This window comes from Amphiprion ocellaris, chromosome 7 (assembly GCF_022539595.1).
Source record: "Amphiprion ocellaris isolate individual 3 ecotype Okinawa chromosome 7, ASM2253959v1, whole genome shotgun sequence".
Taxonomy (NCBI): Eukaryota; Metazoa; Chordata; class Actinopteri; family Pomacentridae; genus Amphiprion; species Amphiprion ocellaris.
The window spans coordinates 4,111,653-4,137,317 of NC_072772.1; the positions used below are offsets into that span (position 1 = coordinate 4,111,653).

Genomic DNA, 25,665 nt, shown 5'->3' on the forward strand with positions numbered 1-25,665 from the left:
ATGGTGTGTTGCTCAAAAAACATTATGACCCGGCTGTCAGGGGACAAACATGTAAGAAACATGAGAACAGAGAGAACCCAACCAGTAGGTCACAGTTTATCATCATCTAATCATCTCCTGAAGTCCATATGGTGAGAGACATCAGTATCTGGTTGTTAATTTACCAGAGGATGCTTATAATCATGCTGATGTGGTCTGTACTCTACAGTATTTTAGTGACTCAATAAATGCCTAAGTTGTTTATTATTTTTTAATGCTTTTTAGTTTTTAATAAACATTTATTAAATAGCCTATATGTAATCAATAAATGGCCTTTGCCTATCTTAAGAAAAATTCACTCAGAACTCTGATATGTTAACAGTATTAAATAAATCAATAAATACATGCATACACACAAAAATAAGTTAATACATTAACTGTGTTAAGATAAGATTTAGATTTTTAAAAAAGTTGTTTATGTTTTTGCAGAATCCAGTATTGCTCACTGGTTGGTCATTACATTTTGTTAGTTTGATTTCACTGTTTAAAATGATGCCACCTCTTTTCAGACAGAACCTGTGATAATAAAACAATACAAAATTTTTAGTTCCGTGTTAATAAAGCACTTAAAGCTTTAAGTATGGCTAAATGCTTTTTTCAAAATTAAATATATCACTCCTTATGTGGTAGTGGCCCCAAGTTCAGTAAAGTTGGAAAGATATTCACAGATTCAGACTTCCAGCATCAATAACTCATTAGATATAGGTTGTCAAAACATAAACGGTGCCTCTTTCCCATTGTTGCAAGGCAGACAATGTGCTACAAGCCCAGTTTTATCAAAAGTAGCTGTCTTTCAAGCTACAGGAATAACATTGGTGTCTATGGAGTGAACAGGGTCCGTCTGTAATTTGCAAAACCGCTGCAACAGTAAAGAGAGACAAATATTCAATAACTTCACTCTTATACATTGTAGTGTCACTAAAATCACTGCAGCCTTCAACTGGCTCCTGTTGACAAAGTGTTTTAACAGAAATGTAAATGCTGTAATCTGATTCTTTTAATGAACCATGTAACTTGAATGGATGTGATGCTGGTGTGACCACAGTGCACACGTCTGATGTTGCTCACAGTGGTCCAAGGAACGCTCAGGGAGTTTGTGTGTTTGCTCACACTCATGAAACATTAGAGGGAACATTGCCTCTTACACACAGGGAGCTATTGTTGATTTAGTGCTCATTGTGACAATACAGTGAAAGATAGAAATATGAAAAATCGGGCTGAACGTGAAAAATGCTTTTTCTTCTTCATGCTGTATTTTAGCTTCTTCTAAAGATTTAATATCCAGCTCCTAAAATTGCACTCCTACTCAGTAAGTAGATGGAGAACTATGTCAAGAAGCAAAAACTTGGTGAGTATTTTTATTCCAGTGTTGTAGGCCTTAGCAGCAGAAAATAGAAGGAAACTAACCAAACACTTTGTATTTCATCCAAGTGTCAAAATTAACCATATATAAACTTAACAAAGCACTCAATTTGTGCACTGATGACAACACTTCAACAAACAGTAAACTAATTTAAAGGTCTGCTGTAAACATCTAGAGTCATCTCTTCAGGGAAACAAATGTGAACATCTGATAGATATATTTGATGTAACTCAAACTTGAAGATCAGGATAAACTGATCAGAGGAATAAATGGATGGAAACATCCAGTTTATCACATCTCATAACAATACATTCAACAGATTCAGCTAAAAAAAAACTTCACTTTTTAAACATTTTATACTGTAACTTTTTAAACAATTAACTATTACTTTACACATTTTCCCTGTTTTGTTGAATTACACAAAATAAGTTGTAAAATCTCCCAAACAAAGCATTGATTTACATTTTCACAACTAAAAATAGGCCAAAAATTTATATAATGTCCAGAAATAATCAGTTTTAAAATAGATTTTTTTCAAGCTTTGAATTTTATGGTATCTGTGCAACCAAATCTGTATTAAAGAGATTGTATCATGCTAAATTACAGAATTTTTACCTAATTCTAGTTCAAGTTCTAATATATTTGCAGTATTTTTCTGGTATTCCACAGGTGATAATCTGCAAACTTTTATATGTGCCTGTCATTTAAAGGTGGCAACCAGTGTTTCAGTATTTTTTTTAAGTTTTAATACAATTATTTTTCATTAAATTACAATAATTACCTTGGTAAGGAAGAGCTCGGACTGTTCAGTAACAGCTTTACACTGTATTAATAGTACACATAGTAACTTTTTTTTAATGGTATTATTATTGTATCTCTTGCTGCCATATGTTCACTCTTTCTTTTTTTAAATATATTTTTTTACATTATATGCGATGGTGATCTAAAAAAGAAAAAAGAAAAAGAAAAAAGAAAAAGATCTCCAATAAAGAAAAAGGAGGGAAGGCAGCTACAGTTATTAAACTACAGAAAGTTGATCTGTATATAATACTGTAAACCGTCCTCATTTCTGGAAGCCACTATCTGACTAACAGCAAAGAACAAAACCTCACAATATCACAAAGACTTATTTTCCAACATGGCAGTAGTCTACTGTTGGCTAAACAAGTTCTCCTCAAGGTTTTAATACCAACACTAAACCAACAGAAAAACTGTTGAACAGTATATAAACCTCAAACCCTCCTGAACAGCTGAGTGTTAAAGTCTCAGATGCCACTTTCAGAAAAACAATCATCACTGACCTTTTACCTTTTATTATAAAATCTTTCAAGTTCTGTCTCATCAATCAAAATAATGAGGCACAGCGCTGCACATGGCCAGCAAACAATACTAAAAAACCAAAACAAATGACGCGATTATCCAACATAAAATGTGAATTCAATCATGTTTCTAAATATAAAATGCATTTGCGTCTCCCCTTCCTGCATTAGAAGAATGTGCTCATGAGGAACAAAGGTTCAATACACATTATGATCTGATGATTACCTACTCTATCATCGTTGTGCAAACTACTATTACTACTACATGCTGCGACACAAACACTTAAATCCAAAAACACACAGCGGTATATTGCAATTCCGTGGTGCACATTTGCTTTGCTTCATTTAGGGAGGTGGATAAACGGTGTTATGGGACAACGTGCAACACAGGGGCGAAGGTAACATTACACAGTGTGTGTGTCGGGATGTGTGTGCATATTACTGTAATAGGGGCTCCGCATGTGGGCTGGAATTAACCCTGTGGAGATCACCGGGAAGCATCTCAGTCAGCAAACACAAAAGCACAGCCAGCAGAAGACGTGGAGGGTTCCGGGGTCGTGAGGCCGGCCAGGTGGGTGGCGGCTGGGGAGATGTGATGTGATTATGAGACTGATAAACTGTGATAGAAACACGAGGTTTTCTGCTACGCGATGCTATGCAGGGTTGTAAAAGGACTTTACAAAAAAAAAAAAACAGATCAACAAATCACATTGCGATTTCCCACTACTCCTCCATTACCATCTCTATCTGCAAACTGGAGAGAAAACAAATGATGCTGGTATCAGCCCCGCTCTCTTTATCACGCACAAGTCGTAGCACCTATTTACATAATATCTATGTGTTTTCATGTGGGAGAACAAGTGAAGAGTGGGGGAATTAGATGGGAAACTAGAAGGGGAAAAGAAAATGAGACTTATTAGGCGTAAAGAAGGAGATGGAGTTTGATTCGGCAGGAAGAACCGCCTCTGAAGTTATAACAAAAGCAGAACATACTTCCTTCACCACAGGCGAGAAAATCAAAGCATATCGGCAAGGAGTACGTAACGTAAAAATCCGGACTGAAAAAGCTCTAAGATGAGTAGAATATGAGAGAGGAGAAATAAGGATTTTCTGTACACTAGTGTATATACGAAAAAACACAAAAGACTGTTCTGGCTATTCATGTGAGCAACATTCAAATAGCATTCTAATGAATTCACGATTCAAAGCAGCTTTCCCATTAAAATGCCAATGTGCAATTAGTTTTGACGACACACTGCAGTACAAGATGAAGCACCAAATGTCAGAATTGCAGCAGGCAGAGAGAAAGAGACAGAAAGAGACACATGCAGGAAAAAAAACCTACATCAGATGTAGACGGGTGTAAAATGAAAGGAAAAACCACCATGATGTGTCTTAATAAGGTGCTGGGCAGCTACATGTCACCAGAACAGCCTCAATGTGTCTTTGGTATATTTCTATAATCCACGGGAATCTTATACTGCAAAAAATTCCATTAAAATGGTGAAAATCTGATAGAATATCCGTAAAATAATATTTTTAGCTGATTTAAATACAGTAAAACAGAGTAATTTCACTTTCACACATTGTAGAATAACAAATTTCTATTTGTTATAATATTTTTAATGCAGACATTATTTATAGTTTTGGTAGTTTTAAAATAGTCAACATGTAAATAAATTATATTTCTGTGATTTCATGCATTTGACTAGATATTATCTGGAATTTAACAAAATTGGGAAAATCTGTAAAATAACAGTTTAAAAAATGTTTTGTTTTTTTTTTTTTTTTTACCATTTTATGGTATTTAATTTACATAATTGTTCTTTCAAATACCAGTAAAATAACAACATTTTTGCGGAAATGTTATGTTCAGATGTTGTAATAAAACAATAATAGCCATTTCTAAATATACATATTGTTAATATGGACATAGTTCTCATTTTTGGCAATGTGTTTTACAGTAACAGGCAAGTTTTTTCTGGCTCCTTCCTGTCTTCTTTCTTACGAGTTATTTGTAATTTAACAAAACTGTGAAAATCTGTAAAATAGCAGTTTGAAAAAAATTTTTGCTACCATTTTTCAGTTCGTATTATACACATTTTTTCTAAAAATACTTATATTTTTGTGGTAATTTTATGGTCAAATTATGTAAAAATAAATAAATAAATAAATAAATAAATAAATAAATAATAAAAAGAATAATCATTTTTAAAAACTCAGATTTTTTTATATGGACATTATTTTTCAGTTTTGCATGTTTTTTTTCTTTTTAAGATAAAATGTAAATTAATACTTTTTTCTGTCTCGTGTCTGTGTCAATCGTACAAGTATTATCTGTAATTGAACAAAACTGGGTAGATCTGTAAAATAACAGTAAATTGTTTAAAAAATTACAGTTAAACAGTTTAAAACTGCTAATTTTCTACATTTCACTGGAGGAAATATTTCCTCATTTGGTGGTTTGATGATGGTGCTGTCGAACGTTTTGATCTAAGCTCTCCCATTGGTGTTCATTTGGGCTGACACCTGGTGACTGTAGAGGCCACAACATGTGATTCACATCATTTTCAAACTCATCAAACCATTCAGAGACCCCTCCTGCCCTGTAAATGGGGTCATTATCATCCGAGACCAGACCACCTCCGTTTCATCAGGATAGAAATGTTTCATCACAGGATGAAGACGATCACTCAGAACAACTTTGTATTGATCTGCAGTGACTCTTCCCTCTAAAAGAGACAAGTGGACCCAAACCACACCTACAAAATACCCCCCACAGTGTAACAGAACCACCAGATCCCCTCTCTGTGGTAGTTAAGAGTTCAGGTGTTTGCTTTAATTTAGCACCCATCTGTAGGTGGTATGTCTCTGTTGGATGGTGGATATCTGTAAAATCCAGTAAAACAATCATGTTCACATCAGGATGAATTTTAATCACTTTGTTGACATCTCGTGTCATCATCAGGTCAACATTTCAGCTTGTCTAATGATTTGTTTTCTGATCATAAACCAGCAGAATGAATGGCATTCCTGTCATTAGTCACAATAGTGCTAGTAAGTTCATGCTAACAGGCTGATATGCAGTATTAAGATGCCAATATCTGCACAGCTAACAGTGTGGCTATCGACTTTGCGTCTTGTTTTTTATCGCTATTTTAAGTACATAAGCAAAACAACCTTGTCTAGCCATAACCATAAAAACATTAATCATGCTTTTGTTGCCTGGAGCGGATATTGCCAGGAAAGGTAATGAAAAACACTGATAGTGACCTTTGTGGGCCCACATTAAATATCAACATTTCACTGCTGTGCTTTTTGAAATATAGAAACGTAATCTAATCAGTGTTGTGTTTCCAAACAAACTGTATTCCGCACTGCAAAGTATATGATCTTGATTTATAGAGGAAAGATCAGCTCGGCCAAAAGCGGAGCTTCCTAAATGTATTACACACCTTCTTTTAGTCAGTGGCCACAATGCAACATGCAGACAGCAAAGGACAGGACGATCTTCCTGTAATGAACAACCGTGACATTTACTGTACATCAGCTGCTGACTGATGTGCATTTTTTTTACATTTATCAGGTGGACACACACACTGAGAATTGATTTCAGTCAGAAATGAGATGACCTGTGGGAGAATTTGTATCGTGAACGCAACATCTTGCCTCGTTGCCACTCTGATCTGTGTATCATCTGCACACTCTGGCTAGTTAAAGGGCTCATCTGATGGCCGCTGCTGCAAGCAGATCAATGCTTTTTCAGGTAGGTGGGAGGTAAGGGGGAGGAAAAGGGATTGGGGGGGTCTTACTAGTGTGAGTTACATCCCCCTTCTGAGAGCAGGGTTCTCGATCAATGCCTTGACATAAATGACAGAGGAAGAGGTGTGAGAGATGGGGGGAGCAGAAAGACAGGAGGAAAGATGGATCGTGGTATCCAGCACAGACTGAACAAAAGCAAAGTGGAGAGCAGCTGATGGGAAGAGACAGAACCTGAGAAACGTGGCAGACGGTGGTAACAGAAGCTGAAGAGGTAAAGACGGGACTAAAGAGTGGAGTGATGGAGAGGGAAAGCAGAAAACTGTAGAAAAATGGACAAACAAGAGTATAAGAAATTTCACTGAAAGCATAAACGCCCAAAAAGGACGAAGGGGACTGATGGGTGAAGAGGACAGCTCTAGACATCTGCCAGATCCTCTTGAAGACCATTTGCTTTTCTGACAAACTGTTCTTCATCTCTTCAACTTCTTTAAAACAATGGAGTGATTTCTCTTCCTTTTGTTCAGTGGAATTTGACACTATTATCAGGCTTTTGCTGCCGCTGTACATTAGACAGCATATGAAACTGTGACTTTTGGCTTTGTTCTCTTTCTACTTTCCATTAAGAGCTTCTCTCACTCATTACTGAGTCACTGCAGAATTAAACATTAATGTTCATCATTAATCAGTGATAGGCTTGTGCTAAAGGGTCTGTCTCGGCCTGGACGATGTCACCTCCCCTGATTGAATTAATCAATAACTTCATGATGAATCATCCCTATTAAAAACACCTGAGTGACTAATTAGAGGAAAAATCAACCTGGACTTAGCCAGGTTGTTAGGCCTTTAGAGCAACTGCCCTGCTCCTTGACATAGATTCGACAAGTCTACTGGACTTCACTGGAGGGACAGGCACCATTTTTCTGCAGAATATTCCCTCATTTAGTGTGTTGATAATGATGTTGGAATATTAGCGCAGCATAGTCAGATCTGTCTCAACAGCACTACGTCCACACTGAAGAATAATCATCAAAAAACACTCCTGCTTCTTTGTACTTCCTCGAACAAATCCCAAATGTCTTTTGCAGCCCAGGATGCAGTGAAGAACATACCTGGAAAATGAAATCTTTTCCACAGCCAGTGCACAAACATGCACAACCAGGAAGAATTGCCAACTTACATGCTCTTAATCTTCCTCAAAACCTGCAATTTTCAGCGTGTAGGTTGCTGCTTAGAGGTCGTCGTTGTTGCTTCCCATAGCAAAGGGAATTTTAAAAACGTTAACAATCAAATAGCAGAAAGGAGGAGAAGGCTATGAGAAATGCGTTGCCAATGTCACATTTATACCCACAGTCTACATCTTGTCAATCAGAATGTTGGAGAATACTTTCTACCTCATAGTTCAAAAATCTCACCTAGGTTTTCAGCTGGGTTAACATCTGAGCATTGTTTCACACAGACAGACTCGAAGTATGGTTTTGATATAAGTCAGAGACAGATTTTCCATGAATTAGGGGTAAATTAAGACCTTTGTCAAAGGAAAAAAACATTGCAAAGACTTTTGTTAAGCTCAGATTACTTCAGCAGAGAAAGTTGAACTTCTGGAATAGTGGTGTTAAGCACTGCAAACTGAGAACCAGTAGTTCCACATGAGTCAAAGTTTCCTGTAATGTCATCCATCTATATAGTATTTTTTAACCAGATGATACAAATGCAACTGGTGAATCAGAGAGAACTACTGCAACACTACATGAACTCCTGAGTTACTGAAGTCCTGCTACAATCAGAGTCCTGTAAAGTGAGATGTTGTGAAGGTCCCAGCATGTAGAACTTTTAACCCTGAGAGAATTGTGCTTGAAAGAATCAAACAAGAAAAAGCAGAAAAGACAAGCAGCCTTACTTTCATCGGGGTTTGGCGAGGCGAGGATAGCGCTGTGCTTCCTCTTCACCTCTTCAACTTTCTCTGCCAGAGACTCGATAAAACCCCGGATCTCTTCCACCTGTCAACAGAGAGAGAAAGAGACCAAAAGGTGCTTTAGATGTGCTCAGTACTGAGACAGGAAGCAACAATGATTAGCCTGACTGAAGTTGACAGAAACTGAACTGAAGATGTAATTATCATATTAGAGGCAGATTGAAAGCAGAGAGAGTTGATTTATGTGGAAGGAGACAGAGATACAAGGAAGTTTTTCATGTTTATCAAGCCTTGATCGTCATTTCTCTGTGACTTTGCAAACACTGGAGCACATGTATGTGTGTGATGTGTGGACTACAGTTTACAAGAGAACATCAGTACAACCCATGTGCAATATAATTTAAATGTTGAATGATCCAAAAGTTGAACAGTAGATTATTTGCTCCTGTATAAAATCAACAAGTTTAAAATCAGTTGTGATTTACCATATAAAAAATACAGGCTCCACAGTATCTTTCATAACTGAGTTTTAGATCTAATATTTTCTCAATAACATACATGTATAACTTTATTTTTAAACACATGACTGAATCCTCTTTGGCATGAATAATACCCAATTTATGTTCTACCATTCTTGAAAGACATATTTTTCAAATTCTCAGTGCTGAAGGAGTCAGGTTGCTTTATCTTTCTCATTAAAATACCCCAAAGGTATTCTATTAGATTCACATCAGGTGACATACCTAAGTAGGTACGAGTTTTTACTGTTTTCTTCTTCAGAAACTCTTGTGGGATTTTGGAAATGTGATTTGGATTGTTTTCATGATGGAATATTTCTCTTCTGCAGACTGGGAGTCATCTATAAACGTCATCTCCTCAACACCTTTTGTATTCATGCAGCTCCATATCATCACACTCCCGCCTCCGTGCTTCACTGTTGGAACTATGAACTCACTGTGGTAGTCCTGGCCACAGTCATGCCAAACATACTGGACCCCATCTGAATCAAACAAACTCGGCTTGGTCTAATCTGACCAAAGAATGTGCTTTTAATATTCCTCAGGCTGCTTTCCACCGTCTGTGGTTTAGGAGGACGACCACTGTGGCTCTGATTAGTAGCACTATGGCTCGTTCTGTACCTCCTAATTGCTGCTGCAGCTGTGTTTTGCCTGTTTTCCAGCTAGTCACTGATCTTCCTGAATTCTTTTCAATCTTTTTAAATGCTCACAATCAGATTTTCAAATTCCTCTGGCAATTCTTTTCCGTGTGGAGCCATGATGCAGAGATGCAGACAGACACAGCACATTAGTACAAACCTGACGAAGTTCTTAAGTTCACTTTAGAATTACATACATGAAATTAGACTGATGGTAAATCATGTCTGTACTAAGTTTTGTTCTAATGATCACAGGTGTATTTATTTTTGTTGCATTGAATGTCTTTCTTAAGTATTTGTTTTTGATTGCTTATAAGACTGCACACTCTACTCGTAAATGAAAAATTAAAGCAATCAGTGATGCAGTTAGAAATCAGCTGATATTTAGGGGATTCTGCACAAAGATGTCCTCATTTCTGTTGTACACAGTACAATTGCATAATGACTGGAAACCAATTTCTGCAAAGTTTAGGAAATCTGCCTTGCTTGTACACTTTGGTCCTTGTACAGATTAAACAAATGAGTGAAGTGGACATGCTGCTAAGTGATTTTTTGTTTTTTTTTTACCTTTGGTCAGAGCCAGGCTAGTTGTTTGTCCTTCTTTATGCTAAGCTTGCTAATCAGATGCTGACTGGAGATTCATACTTAGCTTACAGACATGAGAGGGCTTTCATAAGACAAACTAAACATAAACAAACTATTTCTTTTAGCATATCATTAAATGCATAAAGGAAACTAACCCTGGAAGTGCGTTACATTCATACCCTCCTTTGGACTCTGCACCATCTGTCACAAAGATACAGGTATGATATTCTAACCAATCACCTTCCTCCTCCTCTCTGCTGCCTCACGACCAGCTGTGCTGCCTCTGGATTGAGGTAACAGCTGGATGAGCAGCAGGTCACATCTGTCAGCGACTTCATCAATCTCTACTTTCATCTCAGTCTGTCATATTGCTGATCATTTTCTCCTCCTTTTACACCTGCTCTGCTACCTGCCTCCTGCTACCGGGTCTCCGTTCGTTCTCCTCCACAGCAGCAGTAATTTCCTGGCGCATATCTCAGCCTTGTCTTTTCCATTTGCAGCCCACCTTTCAAGCATCACTTCTCACAGCTCTGCTGCATTCCTAAGCCCCCCTTCCCTCAGCCTGGGTCATTATTCTCCAATTATCTCTTTAATTAGCTGCCGATTGGATCAGTTTTTTAAATAACAACATAATTGGCCGTCTAAGACCTCAGGGAAGAGACCAGACACTAAAGTAGGCACAGTGAGGTGAATACAGAGTTAAATAAGAGTAAAATAGGTGTGGAGAGGTCACTTAGTTAAAACTGTAAGAGAGTGAGAAAGAAATAAGAGAAAAAGACAGTAAGTGAGCAGAAAATGAAACCACTTCAAAGTGCCTTGCTTCTAAAGTCCTATATTAGTGAGTCACACTGCGTTTCTCAGCTCTCAGGCAAATTTTATTGGTGTGGGAGAAAACACCAATTTTAGACAATGCTGAAAACCTCAAATCCAGGAAAAACTAACTAAATAAACTCACATACGTACAGTTTTACTAATTTTATGACTTCATTAACTGTGTATCTTCCTGCCCAGGTAATCAGTCAAATCCCAGAGCCGGTAATAGAGTCCTGAAGATTTTTTTTGCAATTTCCCAAAGTTGTCATCTAATTTAAGTTGTTCTGACATAAACGTCTAATTTTTATCCACTAAGGAGAATGATCAGAGGGCTCGAGGCCACACTGAATCTTTCTTGCTTTTACTCACTTCATTATTGCATCATCAGGTGAAGGATTTCAGGGGCATGAAAAAAACCTCGCCACACAAAGTAAGAAAAGTCCTAACCAACGTAATGGTGCTTACAGGCAACTCATATTTTGACAAGTAATTAAGGAAGAGGCTGCTTTGAGAAATCCCAGAAGTATATTATTTTAATTTAGAATTTATTAAAATTATTTCTATTTGAAGGGCAAATTCACATTTTTCTTTGCAATAAATTTTGAAATATACACATTTTAAGACTAAACAAAAAGGGAATATGAATATAGTGTTTTTAAAATATCGGCCTTATTTAATACAGTACTAATAAAAATTGTCCTTTATATAGCATCATAAACAAAACTTGATCATGTACATAAAAATGCATTTCAGAATAATAGTAGATTTCCATCTTTTTGCAGGAGAGTCCATCAATACATTAAGTGTTGCTGCTTAAATATCCTCATTGTCACAGCAGATCACAGCCTCATCTAAGCATCACATATTGCACACAAATGCACACATACACTTGCTGTTGTTGAAAAAAACAGCAGAAGGTAAAGACTTCACTACAGCTGCCATCTATATGTCAAGTATTGCTAAAGCTGCACAGAAGAAAACCAGCAATATGATGAAAAACTTCTGTGGGTTTGGTCTGTGCTGCTTTTGTTGAAATTGCTTTGCTAATATAATGGTCTGGGACAAAAACACGACACTGGACATTTTTATAAAAAAGGAAAAGCTGCTTAAATGTAAAAGTAGAGCTTTTTTATGCTCTGTCATTCATGCACGACCTGGTTCAAGGGCTTACTAGACAGCGCAAATTTATATAAAGCAGATCTCAGATGGACAAAACATGCAAGAATGTAATATTATTCACATTATTCTATTTTTTTTAATATAACCACGTAATCAACGATGTTTCAAAATTACTAATAATAATGTCAATGTCAGCTTTATTTATATAGTACATTTTAAAAAGCCTATGGCCAACCAAAGTGCTTTACAGTGAAATAATCATCAACAAAAAGAAACAATAATAACAAAACAATAAAACTGTGAAACCAGCAGAGTCTGACGGTCATAGATGAGGAGAGTCGACACCTCATGACAGAACAGGTAAATCACTAAACACACAGCAAACGCAGAGCGACAGACAGCCAGTCGAGCACCCTGGCGCCATCTTAGACCTCATAAATAACAAGCCAAATAGTTTTTTTAGACAGATACTGTTAGCTAACTTGATTCCATTTTTCGATTCTGTACAGTGTATGCCAGAATATTTTAGAATTGAGTGATTTGATGAAAAATTGACACTTTCAGTCTTTGTAGCCTGCATGACAAAGCAATTCCTGTTGAAGCTACAAGCATATCAGGCTGAGAGACATTGCTGTTGCTGTTAAAAGAATAATTTATTGTTGGTTTTGGTTTTTACTCGTGAGATCTTTCGACAATGATAAAATGCAGCCTTGTCACGCATGCATACAGGGAGATACCAGCTGGTGCAAAACCAGAAACAGCCACATGTATGTTAACACAAATGCCACAAACACATGAGAAAGTCTGGATCCACACTCATGGTTGTAATGTGTGAGTGAAGAGCAGAGGGGCTGCAGGGGTCCCTCCACTGTCTGCTGCCCCTCCAGATCACCACTGAAAGCTTCATTAACACACCCAGTCGGGGTGAGAGTCCGATCCCTCCTGCTCTCCCTCTGCTTCCTTAATCTGCTCCCTTCACTATCTACATCATCCACTGTCACGTCATTACTCGTTCCTCCTCTCCGGTCTTACGTTCAACTTCTCCCAAACGGCCCCATTTCTAAATCCGTCTCTGTCAGTGTCCCTCATTCTTCCAGCTCAGTGTCAGTCTGTTTTCTGTTGATCCTGACACATTTCAGCCAAACTCAGCTCACTTCACTTTCGCACTTGAGACAGATGTAACAGACGAAAGTCACAGACAGATGAAGAGAGCTACGTCTCTATAACGTGGACACACTCAGTCTGTCAGAGGCGAGAAGCAGCGGCAGAACAGAAATGAGAGGAGACAAATGTGAGAGAAGTGACTGGAGGCTGCAGTGTTCCCTCAGATCTCAAACATCCCATAATCATAGAGAATCTAACGCCATACTCTGAATTTTCCCTGTTCTGATTGTCAAACTTCAGATTTGGGAAATCCAGCGCTGGGTGCTGAAGAAATAAAACTACTTACACTTCAAAAAAAAAATCCTTTTAAAAACTTACATTATTGCAGATCTGGATGTTAGAAAATGCAGCACATGAGTTAAAGTGAAATCTTTACTTTTATAGATACAAAATTTTAAAACATTTGGAGCATGAAATCAAGCACGTGGAAGTTGCACTTGAAAAGGATGCACTGTCACCTCCTGTTTTTGGATGGCGATGAACAGGACACTGGGATGCCATCGCATCTAAATCAGTAAATTCAGATAGTATTCTGTATTCTATTCTAGATAGTTTTCTTTTTTTGGACTTAGACCTCTCCTGTGCAATGAAAAATTAAAATAAACTTTGACTGCTCAACTGTGGTGGAGTCGTAATCACAAGCAATAAACAGCTGCTCCCTTTGAGACGTTTATATCAAGGAGATAACGATTTTTAGCAAACAGCTACACAGAATCCATGAGGGACAACTGAATTTTCCAGATAAACACATACATTCTCATTAACTCTGAACTCCAAAACCCACCAGCAGCTTTGAAAGGCACGTTATCATTTTGAAAAACTGCCAAAAACATACAATTTATCAGAGCCTGAAACTGTAAAAACAGTAAGAACTGATGAATTTTCAATCTTCTGAAGGTCCTTGAACTAATTACAAATATTATTCTACAGATAATTTTATTTGATTTATGCAGACTCTGTAAAAAGAAATTACAGTTCTGCACTCCTCAGGACAACTGTAATGCCATTAGTGATTAGGCTGCAATCAACAGTCACATGACAAGAATTCAGAAACTTTTTGGGTGAACTGGGCTGAACTGCAGACAGTGTTTACACAGAGCAGATAGGAGATAAGCATGGAGATAAACGTAAGTAGTAAAACTAGTATGTAGAAACAGCATTTTTTCCCAAAAATGCTGTACATGTTGATTCATTTTCCCCCCATTTTTGTAGAATAAATAGTGAAACTTTTGTGTTTTTTTTTTTTAATTATTTATGGCTGTATAAGTTTGTCATACTGTACAAATGACTCTCTGTATTTGTAGTAAATGTTATTACGTCACTTCCTCAGAGATGCAAGACTTTATGTTGCAGGAAAAATGAGCCCAGTGAGTAAAATGCCAATCAGGTATTACCAGCATGACTTCAGCACTCTGCCTGCACGAACACCACCCTCCATCATAAACACCACTATAGTAGACAGATCAAAGATAAGCTCAGTTCGCTGGTTAAATTGCACTTCTTCCTTCAGCTCTGGTTACAAGTTTTGAGTCGAGAATAAGATTGTGGACACCAGCAGCTCAGATGAGGCTTTGCAGGCCTGTTTTACTGACCAGTAAGATCCGATGGTTACAAACTCTGCTAAAACGGTGGGTTTTATGAGACTATATAGGCAGAACTTTCATCAAAGCAACGATCAAATACTCCAAATAATGCTCCACTATCTCAGATTTTATCTCTGAGCTCACAGACATCCGGCAGAGTGTGCATTTAAATTTACAAGTAGTTACGCTGAATGGAGAAATCTAAATGCTAATGCAGGAGGGTGGAGGAGCTAAACAGCTGAGCAGCAGGCAGCGGTTATAGCTGCATGTAAGCAGAGCAGCGCTCCATAAATGAGCACCACATCTATTTATATGCTGCCCAGTCGCTTGAATTACAGTATATGTATCATATCCGATATATATGATTGAAGGTGTACGGAAAATGTGAATTTAAAATTAGTTGTACGCCAAAAGTCATAAGATTCATGCTATATAGAGCATGTTCTAAACAATATATCCATCATTTCTTGTTGTTTATGTAGTTCTTTTGTATTTTCCATATGTCAACATTTCAAGACCATTTCTCTTAATTTGTTTAATATCTATAAAGGGGGTTTGATTGATGCACCTACAGGTCAGTCACAGATGGTTTTGCTTCTTTGGTGATGTGTTTGTTGTTGGATGTTGCTTTGAAAACTCACATATCAAAGAGCTGGCCTCTTTCATAACTCACGAATGCTACTAAATGGCGTTCAACCTCACACGACCCATCTTTGTGGCAGCATTTGCAATGTTGATTTAAATACTTCAAAGATAAAGCCCACTGTGTACACAAATTGATATACGCAGGTGTTTTTTGAAAATGAAGGCGCAGGCTCATAAAATATGAAAAATGAAGCAGCGCCGGCAGACGGGAGACAAAATAAGTGATGATAAATATGGATTATACAGGAGTCTCCCATAGCCTTTTTCTTACTTAACCTGAATTATCCCGAGTTTTACTTTTAAACCAATCACTGTGGGAGACCAGGTCCATTAAAAAGGCATTACAGAGGCCACTTTACTCACAGCTAAAGATGTCACAGAGTAAAGTCAGGCTGGCTCCATATGACTGATGATTCACAGCAGGCCTCCATCTCTCTGGGGAGGAGACGTCACCCGGTGCTACACTGAAATAGGGCCCCCCCTCTGAGAGCCATGATGATGTTCAGTTTGTGTTCCCAGCACATGTACACAGCATGTACAGGAAAAAACACTCCCAAATGCATGCACAGATGCAGTCATACACAGGCTTGTATGCACTATCTGTCATGTACAAGCAAAAAGGCTCGGGGGGGGGGAGAAAAAAGCATAATGACCAGTGCTGTTAGTTAGACCTGGATGTGCTGAATCAACACAGGCCTTTTCAAATGAAATAAAATACACAATGATCCATGCCACACCAGCAACAACATCAATAGTTGTAAATCATAGCAATGCTCTCCAGAGAAGACAAACGGCATGAAATTGATTACAGTGATTTGAAAAACCAGCACGATTAGATTCAGTATCAGCAGAGGAATGATACCCAGGCAGATTGTAGTGGAGCAAATGACCTGGGCTTTAATTTAAGATGGCAAATTATTAGCCCACTCTGAACCTGTTGATGCATGAATGGAGAGCAGTGACTGACAGAGAAAAAGAAGGACAGATGGGGAGCGTGAGAAGAACAAACCTGTTCAAAGAATTCATCCATGAAACCTTTGTCCATCCCCACGGCGACTTCATCCTCCTCCTCTGTCGTCTCCTTCCCCTGAACAAAACACACAAACACAAGCAGGAGCTATTTGAAACGCCTTGAAATGACAAACATGATCATCTAAAAATGAAATGACACCGGAATTACTTTTAATGGCAACATTGGTGACAACTGTATTGGACCATGTAAGATTGTTGTTGCACAATTCAAGGTTAAAAGGAGCAGTATCAACACTCTCCCCACCACTCCACCCATCAGCTGATTAGAAACAAGGAGCACTTAATGACACTGGTAATTAGAACCACAGGTCGAGTGATTAGCAAGATATTATTGAATTAGAACCTAAGGGCAGAAAAAACCTTGACATTAGCACATTTCTACCTTCACACACATGCCCATGTACCTATACAGGCACATATAGACTTCAGTTTAAATGTTTTGATATCATTCTGATATCTGCATAGTAAACAGACTATAGCCAGTAACAGTTCCATTTTCACACTGTACCTTTTTGTACTTTTCTAATTCACACACACACACACACACACATATATATATTTTTTAATCGTGTCCCACACATATATAAAATTTTATTTTTATTTATATATATATATATATATATATATATATATATATATATATATATATATATATATATATATATATATATATATATATATATATATATATATATATATATATATGCTCCAGTCCCCCGCGACCCTAATGAGGATTGAGCGGTGTATAGATGATGGATAATTGTAAATACTAACAAATTTAGCATTTTTTTGGGAAACACAAGCATTTTTTGCACATACTTGCATTTCTTTGACCAGCACGCTTCGCACATTAATTGCGCGTTCTTTTGTACGTTGCTTCCTTAATTTTCTTGTATGTAATGTGTGTGAGCTCCCGGATCCCTCAAGGGGATGAATAAAGTATCTATCTGTCTATCTGTGTATTTATATCAGAGTGTAAAGACTAAAAACAGAGGACAGCAATCGTTTTGACTCTAACGACAGATACCATCAAGCCCTTACCAGCACCACTGAAGTCCTCTAATTAACATAATCCAAACAAAGCAAGAAACAACACATCTCAAAATGCCCGACTATTCCTTTAAAAGCAGACTATAGAAGCCAAACAATTGGGGGACTCCAGTATCAAAGAAAAACACAAGTGTGGAATCTAGTCTTACTCACAAAATCACCAGCACTTAGGGGAAAAAGCACATTTCTCTGTTGCAGCAGAGTGATTTCATTCCTAATTCTAAGCCAATTTATATGGTTATAAAAATTACTCATTAGGCCTTTAAAGCCTGTTTGGTGCCCGTAGATTTCTGACAAAAATATATCTCCATTGAAAAATAAATTCAAACTTCTCAAACTTTCCACCATCTACCCAAAGATTCATGCTGAAATACATGCTTATGTCTAATATCAGCCATTACACTGCATTATCAGGGATCTCATTCATCCAGCCACTGTCAAACTAATTCAGTTCCCCACTATGAGATCCATTTTCTTATCACCGCTGTGAAGTCAGACTGCAGTGTTCCATCTTCTCCTGCCTGAAATGATTCCTTTTTCTTGTCACAAAAGTTCCAAACAGCAGGGAAAGAGTCTTGAGTCATACATAATATGAAATTGTGTATGAAAATCTGGATTTTTTTTCTCGAGCCAACCTTCCTTCAAGTTTTCTAAAAAAAGCTTCATTAAACAAAAGGCAAACAAATCCCTGTAGCTTTGCTTGTCTAAAATGAGGTGATTTTCATGATAGCATGGATTGATTTAATAATTTTTTGGTCTATGAATGGTAAAAAAATGTTAATCATTGTATACCAGATAACGTTCTCAAATGTCTAGTTTTGTTAACAACCTCAAAGATATTCAGTTTACTATCATAAAAGGAGGAAAGAAACCAGAAAATACTCACATTTAAGAAGCTGGAATCATATTTTCGACTTTTTCGCCTAAAAAATTACTCAAACGGGGGCTCCCGTATAGCTCAACGCGTTGAGCGGGCGACCCATGTACAGGGGCTGGTCCCCGACGCAGCTGGCCCGGGTTCGATTCCCGCTCGCGGCCCTTTGCTGCATGTCTTCCCCTGACTCTTCTCCTGTTTCCTGTCTCTCTCACACTGCACCTATCCAATAAAAGCGGATAAAAAGGCCAAAAAAAAAATAACTTTAAAAATTACTCAAACGGGTGAACTGATTATCAAAATAGCTTCACATTAGTTAGGCAGCTTACAACTAATCAATTCATCTAGTGATTGTTGCAGCTCTAGAGGGCATAGAGGAAATTGTAAAATTTGATGCTTTTTTAAAATAAAAACTGCTACAAACTGAATGAAATCACATCTCATTGAAAATAAACAGATTGCTAAAAAAAAAAACAAAGAATTCTGCTTTTCTTAGCCCAACTGTGAAGCCATTAGTGAGTCCAGACAAGTGACAAAAATCATGGAGATATTTTGTCCGAAAAATAAAAATCAAAAAAATTCAGCTTTCTTTTTTTGAATTTCTTTGATTCATGCCATTCTAGCTTTCATACTGCAAAGAAGGCATTTTTAAAATTCTCTCTACTTTGAGCCATGGTTGTGCTGTTTCCAGAGAGGCGTATGACTTGATATCGCAGTGAAAAATGAACCCACAGTCAGTGAAAACTTGACTGGAGGCAAAAACATCCAGAAACTGCTTGGGGTTCAGAGGGTTAAACCGTTAAGTCCAATAAATATTTAAAAACTGCAGGGAGGCATATGAAGATATTATTTTTATGCAACTCATGAACGGGCAGTCGGCCAAGTTCATCCAGACAAAGACACTAATGTGAAACCATTACAGGCACCATGAGGCAGGAAGTGGAAGAAAGCTTTGCATCAAACAAGGTAGTGGAGCAATTTTCAATAGCAGGAATAAGCCACTGTGTTTGGATTTCTCTTCAACTGTTTAATATGTCATCATTGGCTCAGTAAGATGCAGATCTGCATCTTACTGATAGGTAACTGATGATGTTTGTGACGAACATGTGGCTCTGTTGAAGTTCTATCCAATGACAGTTTTATTTTGAAATTTGTAACCCCAATAAAAAATGGAGAACTGCAACAAAAAGGCAAATGCTGAATTGAAACTACTTTTGGTTTTAATGATAAATAAAACCAGGTCCTCTCTGTATCAATACAGATTGTAACTTGCAGTTTGATGTTAGTAAAAGCAGCTATTGAATGATACAATAAATGATGGCTGAGTTCCATTTTACTGCTGCAGTTTCACGGTCCTGTTATTGTGCATGCTGGCACAAGCTCACAGTGTCACGTCTTACTGAAACACTTGAATAAAGCACACCTGTGCTTCTCCTATTATGTGATTAAGTGATGTCAAACATGTGCCGTGGAAAAGGTCCGTAAGGCCTCACACCCACACAGGTGTGGCATGAGCAGCACACAAGCAGAAGCATTCCCAAGAAAATGTTGCATTTAAAGTTCATCCTAAAATTAGAAATCCCAAAAAAATGACAGATATCAATATCATCCCACTCCTCATTTAAATTTTTGTTAATTTCCATTTAGTTTATGATTAATGCCCCTCCGATAATATGGATTTTAAGGTCAGTATTTGTATTTGATCGTTAACATTTTTTATAATAGTCTGTTAATTTATTGGCTGTTTTTTAAAAAAAAAAACAAAAAAACAAAAAAACATGCAGTCATTTAGCATCACCTTGTTTCAAGATATTGTAGAAAATGTTCCCAAGATTCTTCCTATTTATAGTAACAATTCAAGTTCTTCAAATACACTGATCAAATTTTAACCAATTTTCGAAATAAGGTTGTTCAAAATTCTTAAACTCTTCTTAAAAATACTGTTGCAATTTTCAGAGCTTTCTTTATGCAAGATAAAAAGGATAAAAGATCTCCTGAACTTCTGAAAACCAAGTCTGTGAGGATGTTTTTGGTGAAGAGTGAAGAACATCCAATAAAAGTGACTTCAGTGAATGTGCTACAAAATGAAGACCCTAAACGATAAAAAATGTGAAACATGACTTCTACTAAAAGGAACCTGTGAATGATGATCAACTGTAAGAACTGTCTCTGTAGGCAGGAAGGGAGGAAAAACAAGGAAATAGTGATAAAAATGGAGTAAGAGGAAGCAGTTCCTGAGAAAAATGCCTGAGAAGACAGACTTTAGCGAAAGATGTCCAGGCAACTGGCACAAATCTAAGTGGGAGAGATTCAGAGCCACTGTGATCAGGCTAATGTGATCTAAACCCACTTAAGCTATATTTAATCCAACAAAAACTGCGTTGTTTGATGTTCTCTGTAGGGTTTATATTCACCATAACAAAAATTCATCAGACAACATTTGGAAAGTAAAATATTTCAATCCAAAACATTGCAGCCCCCAATTTGAGAGCTCCTCTGTAATGCGCTCAACTGTTATTACAGCAGTCAGCACAGAGTTATAGTCATTTTCTTGGTGTGGAATAAAATTCTGCAATTACTAACTGAAGGTTTGATGCTGCACTGATGTTCATTTGTGGAGCTGCAGACTTTCAGAAGCAGAGAAAAATAGCAGCAGGAGGGAGCGGAGGACGAGCAGGGAGTCAGAATAGGCTCTGAGAGCATTCAGCCTCCACAGAGAGATGCTGTATCTCCTGCAGAGAGCTGAGGGCTTTGGTCTGGTTTCGCTTTGAGTGGTCAGGAGGGAAGAAGACTGAGCGGTGCGCCCCAAACCTCCACCTCCCACCCAGATCTGAAGCTCCCACTGAGCCACAAAGAGGCCGCCTTTAGTGCTGCACTCTTGACTCAGCCTACAGACTCGACCGTCCACACACAACAGATGCTCTGAAGCCGGACACACAAACATGCAAACAGACTACAGCTGATGCACTAATAATACACAACAGACGGCAAACAGAGGGAAGGAACTCTACATACGATTCGACCATAACCCTTCAGCGCACTCTGTCTCTGGGGCTCACACTCAGGTGAAACACCCCAGCTGTGGCGGAGTGGCCTGATTACACACTTTATTAGATTAGAGAGTTGTCCCAGGCTCCGTGCCAGCAGGAAATCTATCCATAAAGACAAAGGTCTCTGCACATCCAGTGTACACAGGACGAGGAAATATAGTGCAGGAGCGACAGAGTGATATCAGCAAGGTAAAAAGAGGAGGAGAAGCACGGCCACTAAACAATTACTGAGACCTGGGAAAGTGTGACAGCATGTGCAATAAGAAGCCGCAGAGTCGTCGTGCTGATGTGGAAGCAGTCAGATTAAATGGAGAGGATGGGAATAAAATATGCTCGCAAGTCCGCACACAGTCAGACTCTTTTCAAGGTTTTATGTGAAAATGAGCTCGAGAAGAGCAGTGAGAGACAGTTCAAGTAGAGATGGAAACCCGTGTGGGCAGTACTTTATTGTCCTTTTGTGTTTCCATATTAAAGCAGACCTGTTTCCTGCATCTTTGTATTACAGCCAATTCAAGCAGCTTCCTGCAGTCCCATTAGAAATGACTCATAAAAATGTGTGTCAGCCGCACAGAGGAATACTGAGGTTTATTATCACAATACAGCGAGGTAACATTCATTATGGATGTGCGCTGGCTCACACACAAACACACGCACAAGACTTTTATTATTTATTTACACATTCTACAGTACACAAATGCAAACATGTCAACAGTAAAGCCTGAGATGTAGGTGATTCTATACTCCATTTGCGAAGCTGTGTTGCTCTCAGTATGTGCATACCCTTATGGTTGATGGAGGAGGCAGGAAGAGGACACTGACTGACTGATGCTTCAAGCTCAGGTCACTACACACACATTAACTCTTCTACAACTGTGTAAACCTTCACTAACATGATACGTAACACAGACTGCAAAGTTTTCACTAATTACTCTAAATACCACTTTGTGTAAATTGTCTTCACAAAATAAAAACTTTCCAGTGAAATTGGAGCCAACAGTAATGTGCAATATAACGGGAACAAAAAGAAACTGCCTTGAATTACCACATGACCTAAACACTCTCAAGTCTCTCCCATCTCTATCATCTACGTATAATGTGATCATGGCATTAGCTTAAACTTAACTCTAAAATTAAAGGGTCAGTTCATCAAAATTGCAAAACAGACATTCTCAGGAAGCTTCTGGTGCATCACATCATGCAGGTAAACTTTGCTTCTGAGATTTATGCTGCAATCACAAAACAACGGCAAGTCGAGAATGAGATTTAATATCAGTTACTACTTGCATAACAACCAATATAACCGTCAATGGTTGAGTTGCACTGTGGGTAATGCAGGCACCAAGTGTTCTCATTGAAGGCGTGTAACAAAAAGCACATTATCTCTGGCTCTGCTGTCAGTTGTAAGCCTGATTGTGCCAAATTCATGGTCTTCTATCTAAAAACCTGAGCAACTCAGATCAAATCTGTAGGTAAGTGGAAAAAACTATTTTGTAATTTGGGAGAATCAGTCTTTTAACTTAGTATGAGCAGTTGGAGAATGAGGAAAAGGACAATTGTGTCAAAAGTGGTACGAATTAAACCAAACCTGCATGTTACGATTCTACTAGAGATAATGTAGTTTAATGGAAATCGTTACTCAAAAAGTCTTGAAAAGAGCTGCAATTGATCGATTAGTTTGCAGTTATTAAATGGATCTCAAACTATTTTGATGGCTGGTTAATTGGTTCCAATAATTTGTTAAGAAACAAAAGGAGCAATTCTCTGATTTCAGCTTCTTACAACTGACTATTTCAAGGTTTCTTCCATCCCTTGTGACACTAAACTGAATATCATTGGACAAAACAAGACACAGGAAGATGTGGGAAACACCGATCAGCATGCTTCACCAAACAACTTACTGATTAATCAAGAAAATAATCTGCAGATTGATCGACAGTAAAGATAATCCAGACTTGAACCTCAAAACGACATCTGCAGAAGAGAAATCTGTCCAAAATATCCTTACTTTCCAAAAAACTAGCCCGACTCTCACTGTTTCAAACTCAATCTGGCCCTAACAAACATGAATATTCAACAGCACACATAAACACGACCCCACTTATAAAAATAGCTGTGATTTGTTCCCATATTTAAGCCCTCAGGACGTTCACCTCCTACACGCTGAGATCTAGTCTGTATGTGTGCAGGAACAGCTGCAAGCAAAACTAAGTAAGTAAAATAATTATTTTTCTTTAGCTTAAGCTTGAAGTAGGTGTCCGTGCCCAGAATGAGCTTGTTACGAGTTCACAGGTATAACTGAATTTATCGGCCACCAGAACATTGCTGGAGTCAGGACTAATTTAAAAAGCGGAGTATTTAATGTCAACACACACAAATGAATTTAAAATAATTTAAACAGTAGCCTAAATATTTACTTTCTCACTAGGTTTCCATTTTTACAGAGAGATGACAAAAGTGACAGAAAGTAATGCTGACAGCACAACTACAGATCAACAAACGGGCCTCGCTGACTGATTGCGCTGTTGGTCGGTTGACTGTCAGAGTGAACGACATCACATGCTATCAAAACAGGATAATTACACAACCAGGGAGCGGGGTGGCTGACGAGAGGACACGGGAAGTGATAGATGGAGCCAGGAGAGCATCAGCCAAGTGTGAAACTCATTCAGTTCCTCTCAAAACACCAGGAGCAAAGAAATCCAACAAGTCTCCACTAATGGTTGGTGTGAACTTCAGCAATCGGCTGGAAACAAAGTAACGTGGCTCCTCTTTCCATGTGCACTCCTGCTGCTAATATGCTCATACAAACGCAGCTCAATACTTTTGTTTTAAGATGTGTATGTGATGCTGTGCTTTCCAGATAAACACCCCGGCTGTCTGCACACTGTTTTGCCCTGAAGTAAAAACCAACTAATCATGTGAGTGATTCTCAGAGAACAAAATCTATCATCTTGTGCTGCCAGCACATTTGACTTCAATACAACTGCAGATGTAAAGGTCTTTATTTCAGCACATTCAACACCTTTTACAGAAACCAAACCACAGCCAGATGAATGAAAAAGTGAGACTAAGCTAAAACAGTAAAGTTAAACTATACTTAGAATTAGGACAACTTCAAGGAACTCTGTTTGCCTGGAGTTTTACTGGAGGAACCTTTAACAGCTCAGCTCAGAGAGGAGGTTGCTAGAGGAACCTTAATTAACTCAAAAGTAGTTTATCCAGAGGGAGCTTAAAGTAAAGTTGCTGTTCCTTCGCGTTGAAAGGTGCCAGTTGACGTGGTTTGGACATCTGATTCAGATGCCTTCGGGAAGACTGTGGATGTTTTCCAAGCACATCCGCCTGGGAGGAGACCTCAGGGTAGACCCAGAACTTGCTGGAGGGATTATGTATCTCATGTGGCCTTGGACTGCCTCAGGATTCCCCAGCAAAAACTGGAGAGCGTTGCCGGGGAAAGGGACATCTGGAATGATGTGCTTCTACTGCTGCCTCCATGATCTGACCTCAGATAAGCAGAAGTGGGTGGATGGAGGGACGGACGGACGGATAATTGTTTTGCAGAATTAGGTGTAGGGGTAACTATCACATTATACCTGCATTTTCACTTTGTTGTGTTTTATTTTCAAAGCTTATTGAAACTGTGTACATCGCAATACTTCAACACTTACATAATACCGTATAATATTTGGCCAAACTGGGATCTCGTCTGACTTTCTGCTGACAGATTTGTGTAAAAATGACTCACCACACTGATGACAAGCTCACTGTTTGTCTGAATATATTAAAGTATCCACTATATTTAGGACTATCTACAATATTGCTCAATATTTCTTTTACGTTTGGGGGTTTAAAAAATCAACTATAATAGGAATAGGAATAAAGATGTCAAACTGGAAACCGAAACGCGACAAAACAGCTCTTTGAAGATCCTTTCTTAAGTGTTTGTTGAGTAACTTGTGATGCAGAGATTCTTCAAAGAAAAACATTCTGCACAGAAAAAGTTCCTCGAGGTTCTTCTACTTCAAAGATTGTGTAAAAGTATCCAGGTAAATATCAAATAACTACATAAAAACTGCAGTTTTGCAAACTTTTTCCAAACATATTTTAAAGAAATTTCTCTTTTCTAACTGCTTGTGTCCTTTCAGAGTGAATTTTCTGATACCACTTCTAGAGATTTAAGTGCCTTTCATAGGCGTGGTTAG

The 25,665-nt window shown here is 38.1% G+C and overlaps 1 protein-coding gene across 6 annotated transcripts in view; it reads right to left on the reverse strand.

Moving 5' to 3' along the window:
- Positions 1 to 25,665, reverse strand: part of stx1a (syntaxin 1A (brain)) — an 82,902-nt gene that overhangs the window by 44,183 nt on the left and 13,054 nt on the right. For 5 of the 6 annotated variants that reach the window (XR_008602305.1, XR_008602304.1, XM_023281433.3 and 2 more), the window contains exons 2-3: positions 16,470 to 16,547; positions 8,381 to 8,480 (exon numbers count right to left, since the gene is read on the reverse strand). Coding sequence is in view for 3 of the 6 variants with exons in the window: in XM_023281433.3 (XP_023137201.1) it covers positions 8,381 to 8,480; positions 16,470 to 16,547 (178 nt within the window). In the remaining 3 variants the exon portion in view is untranslated. Of the gene's footprint in view, positions 1 to 3,163; positions 3,304 to 8,380; positions 8,481 to 16,469; positions 16,548 to 25,665 lie in introns of those variants that run through there. The other variant, XR_008602306.1, reaches the window with a different exon arrangement.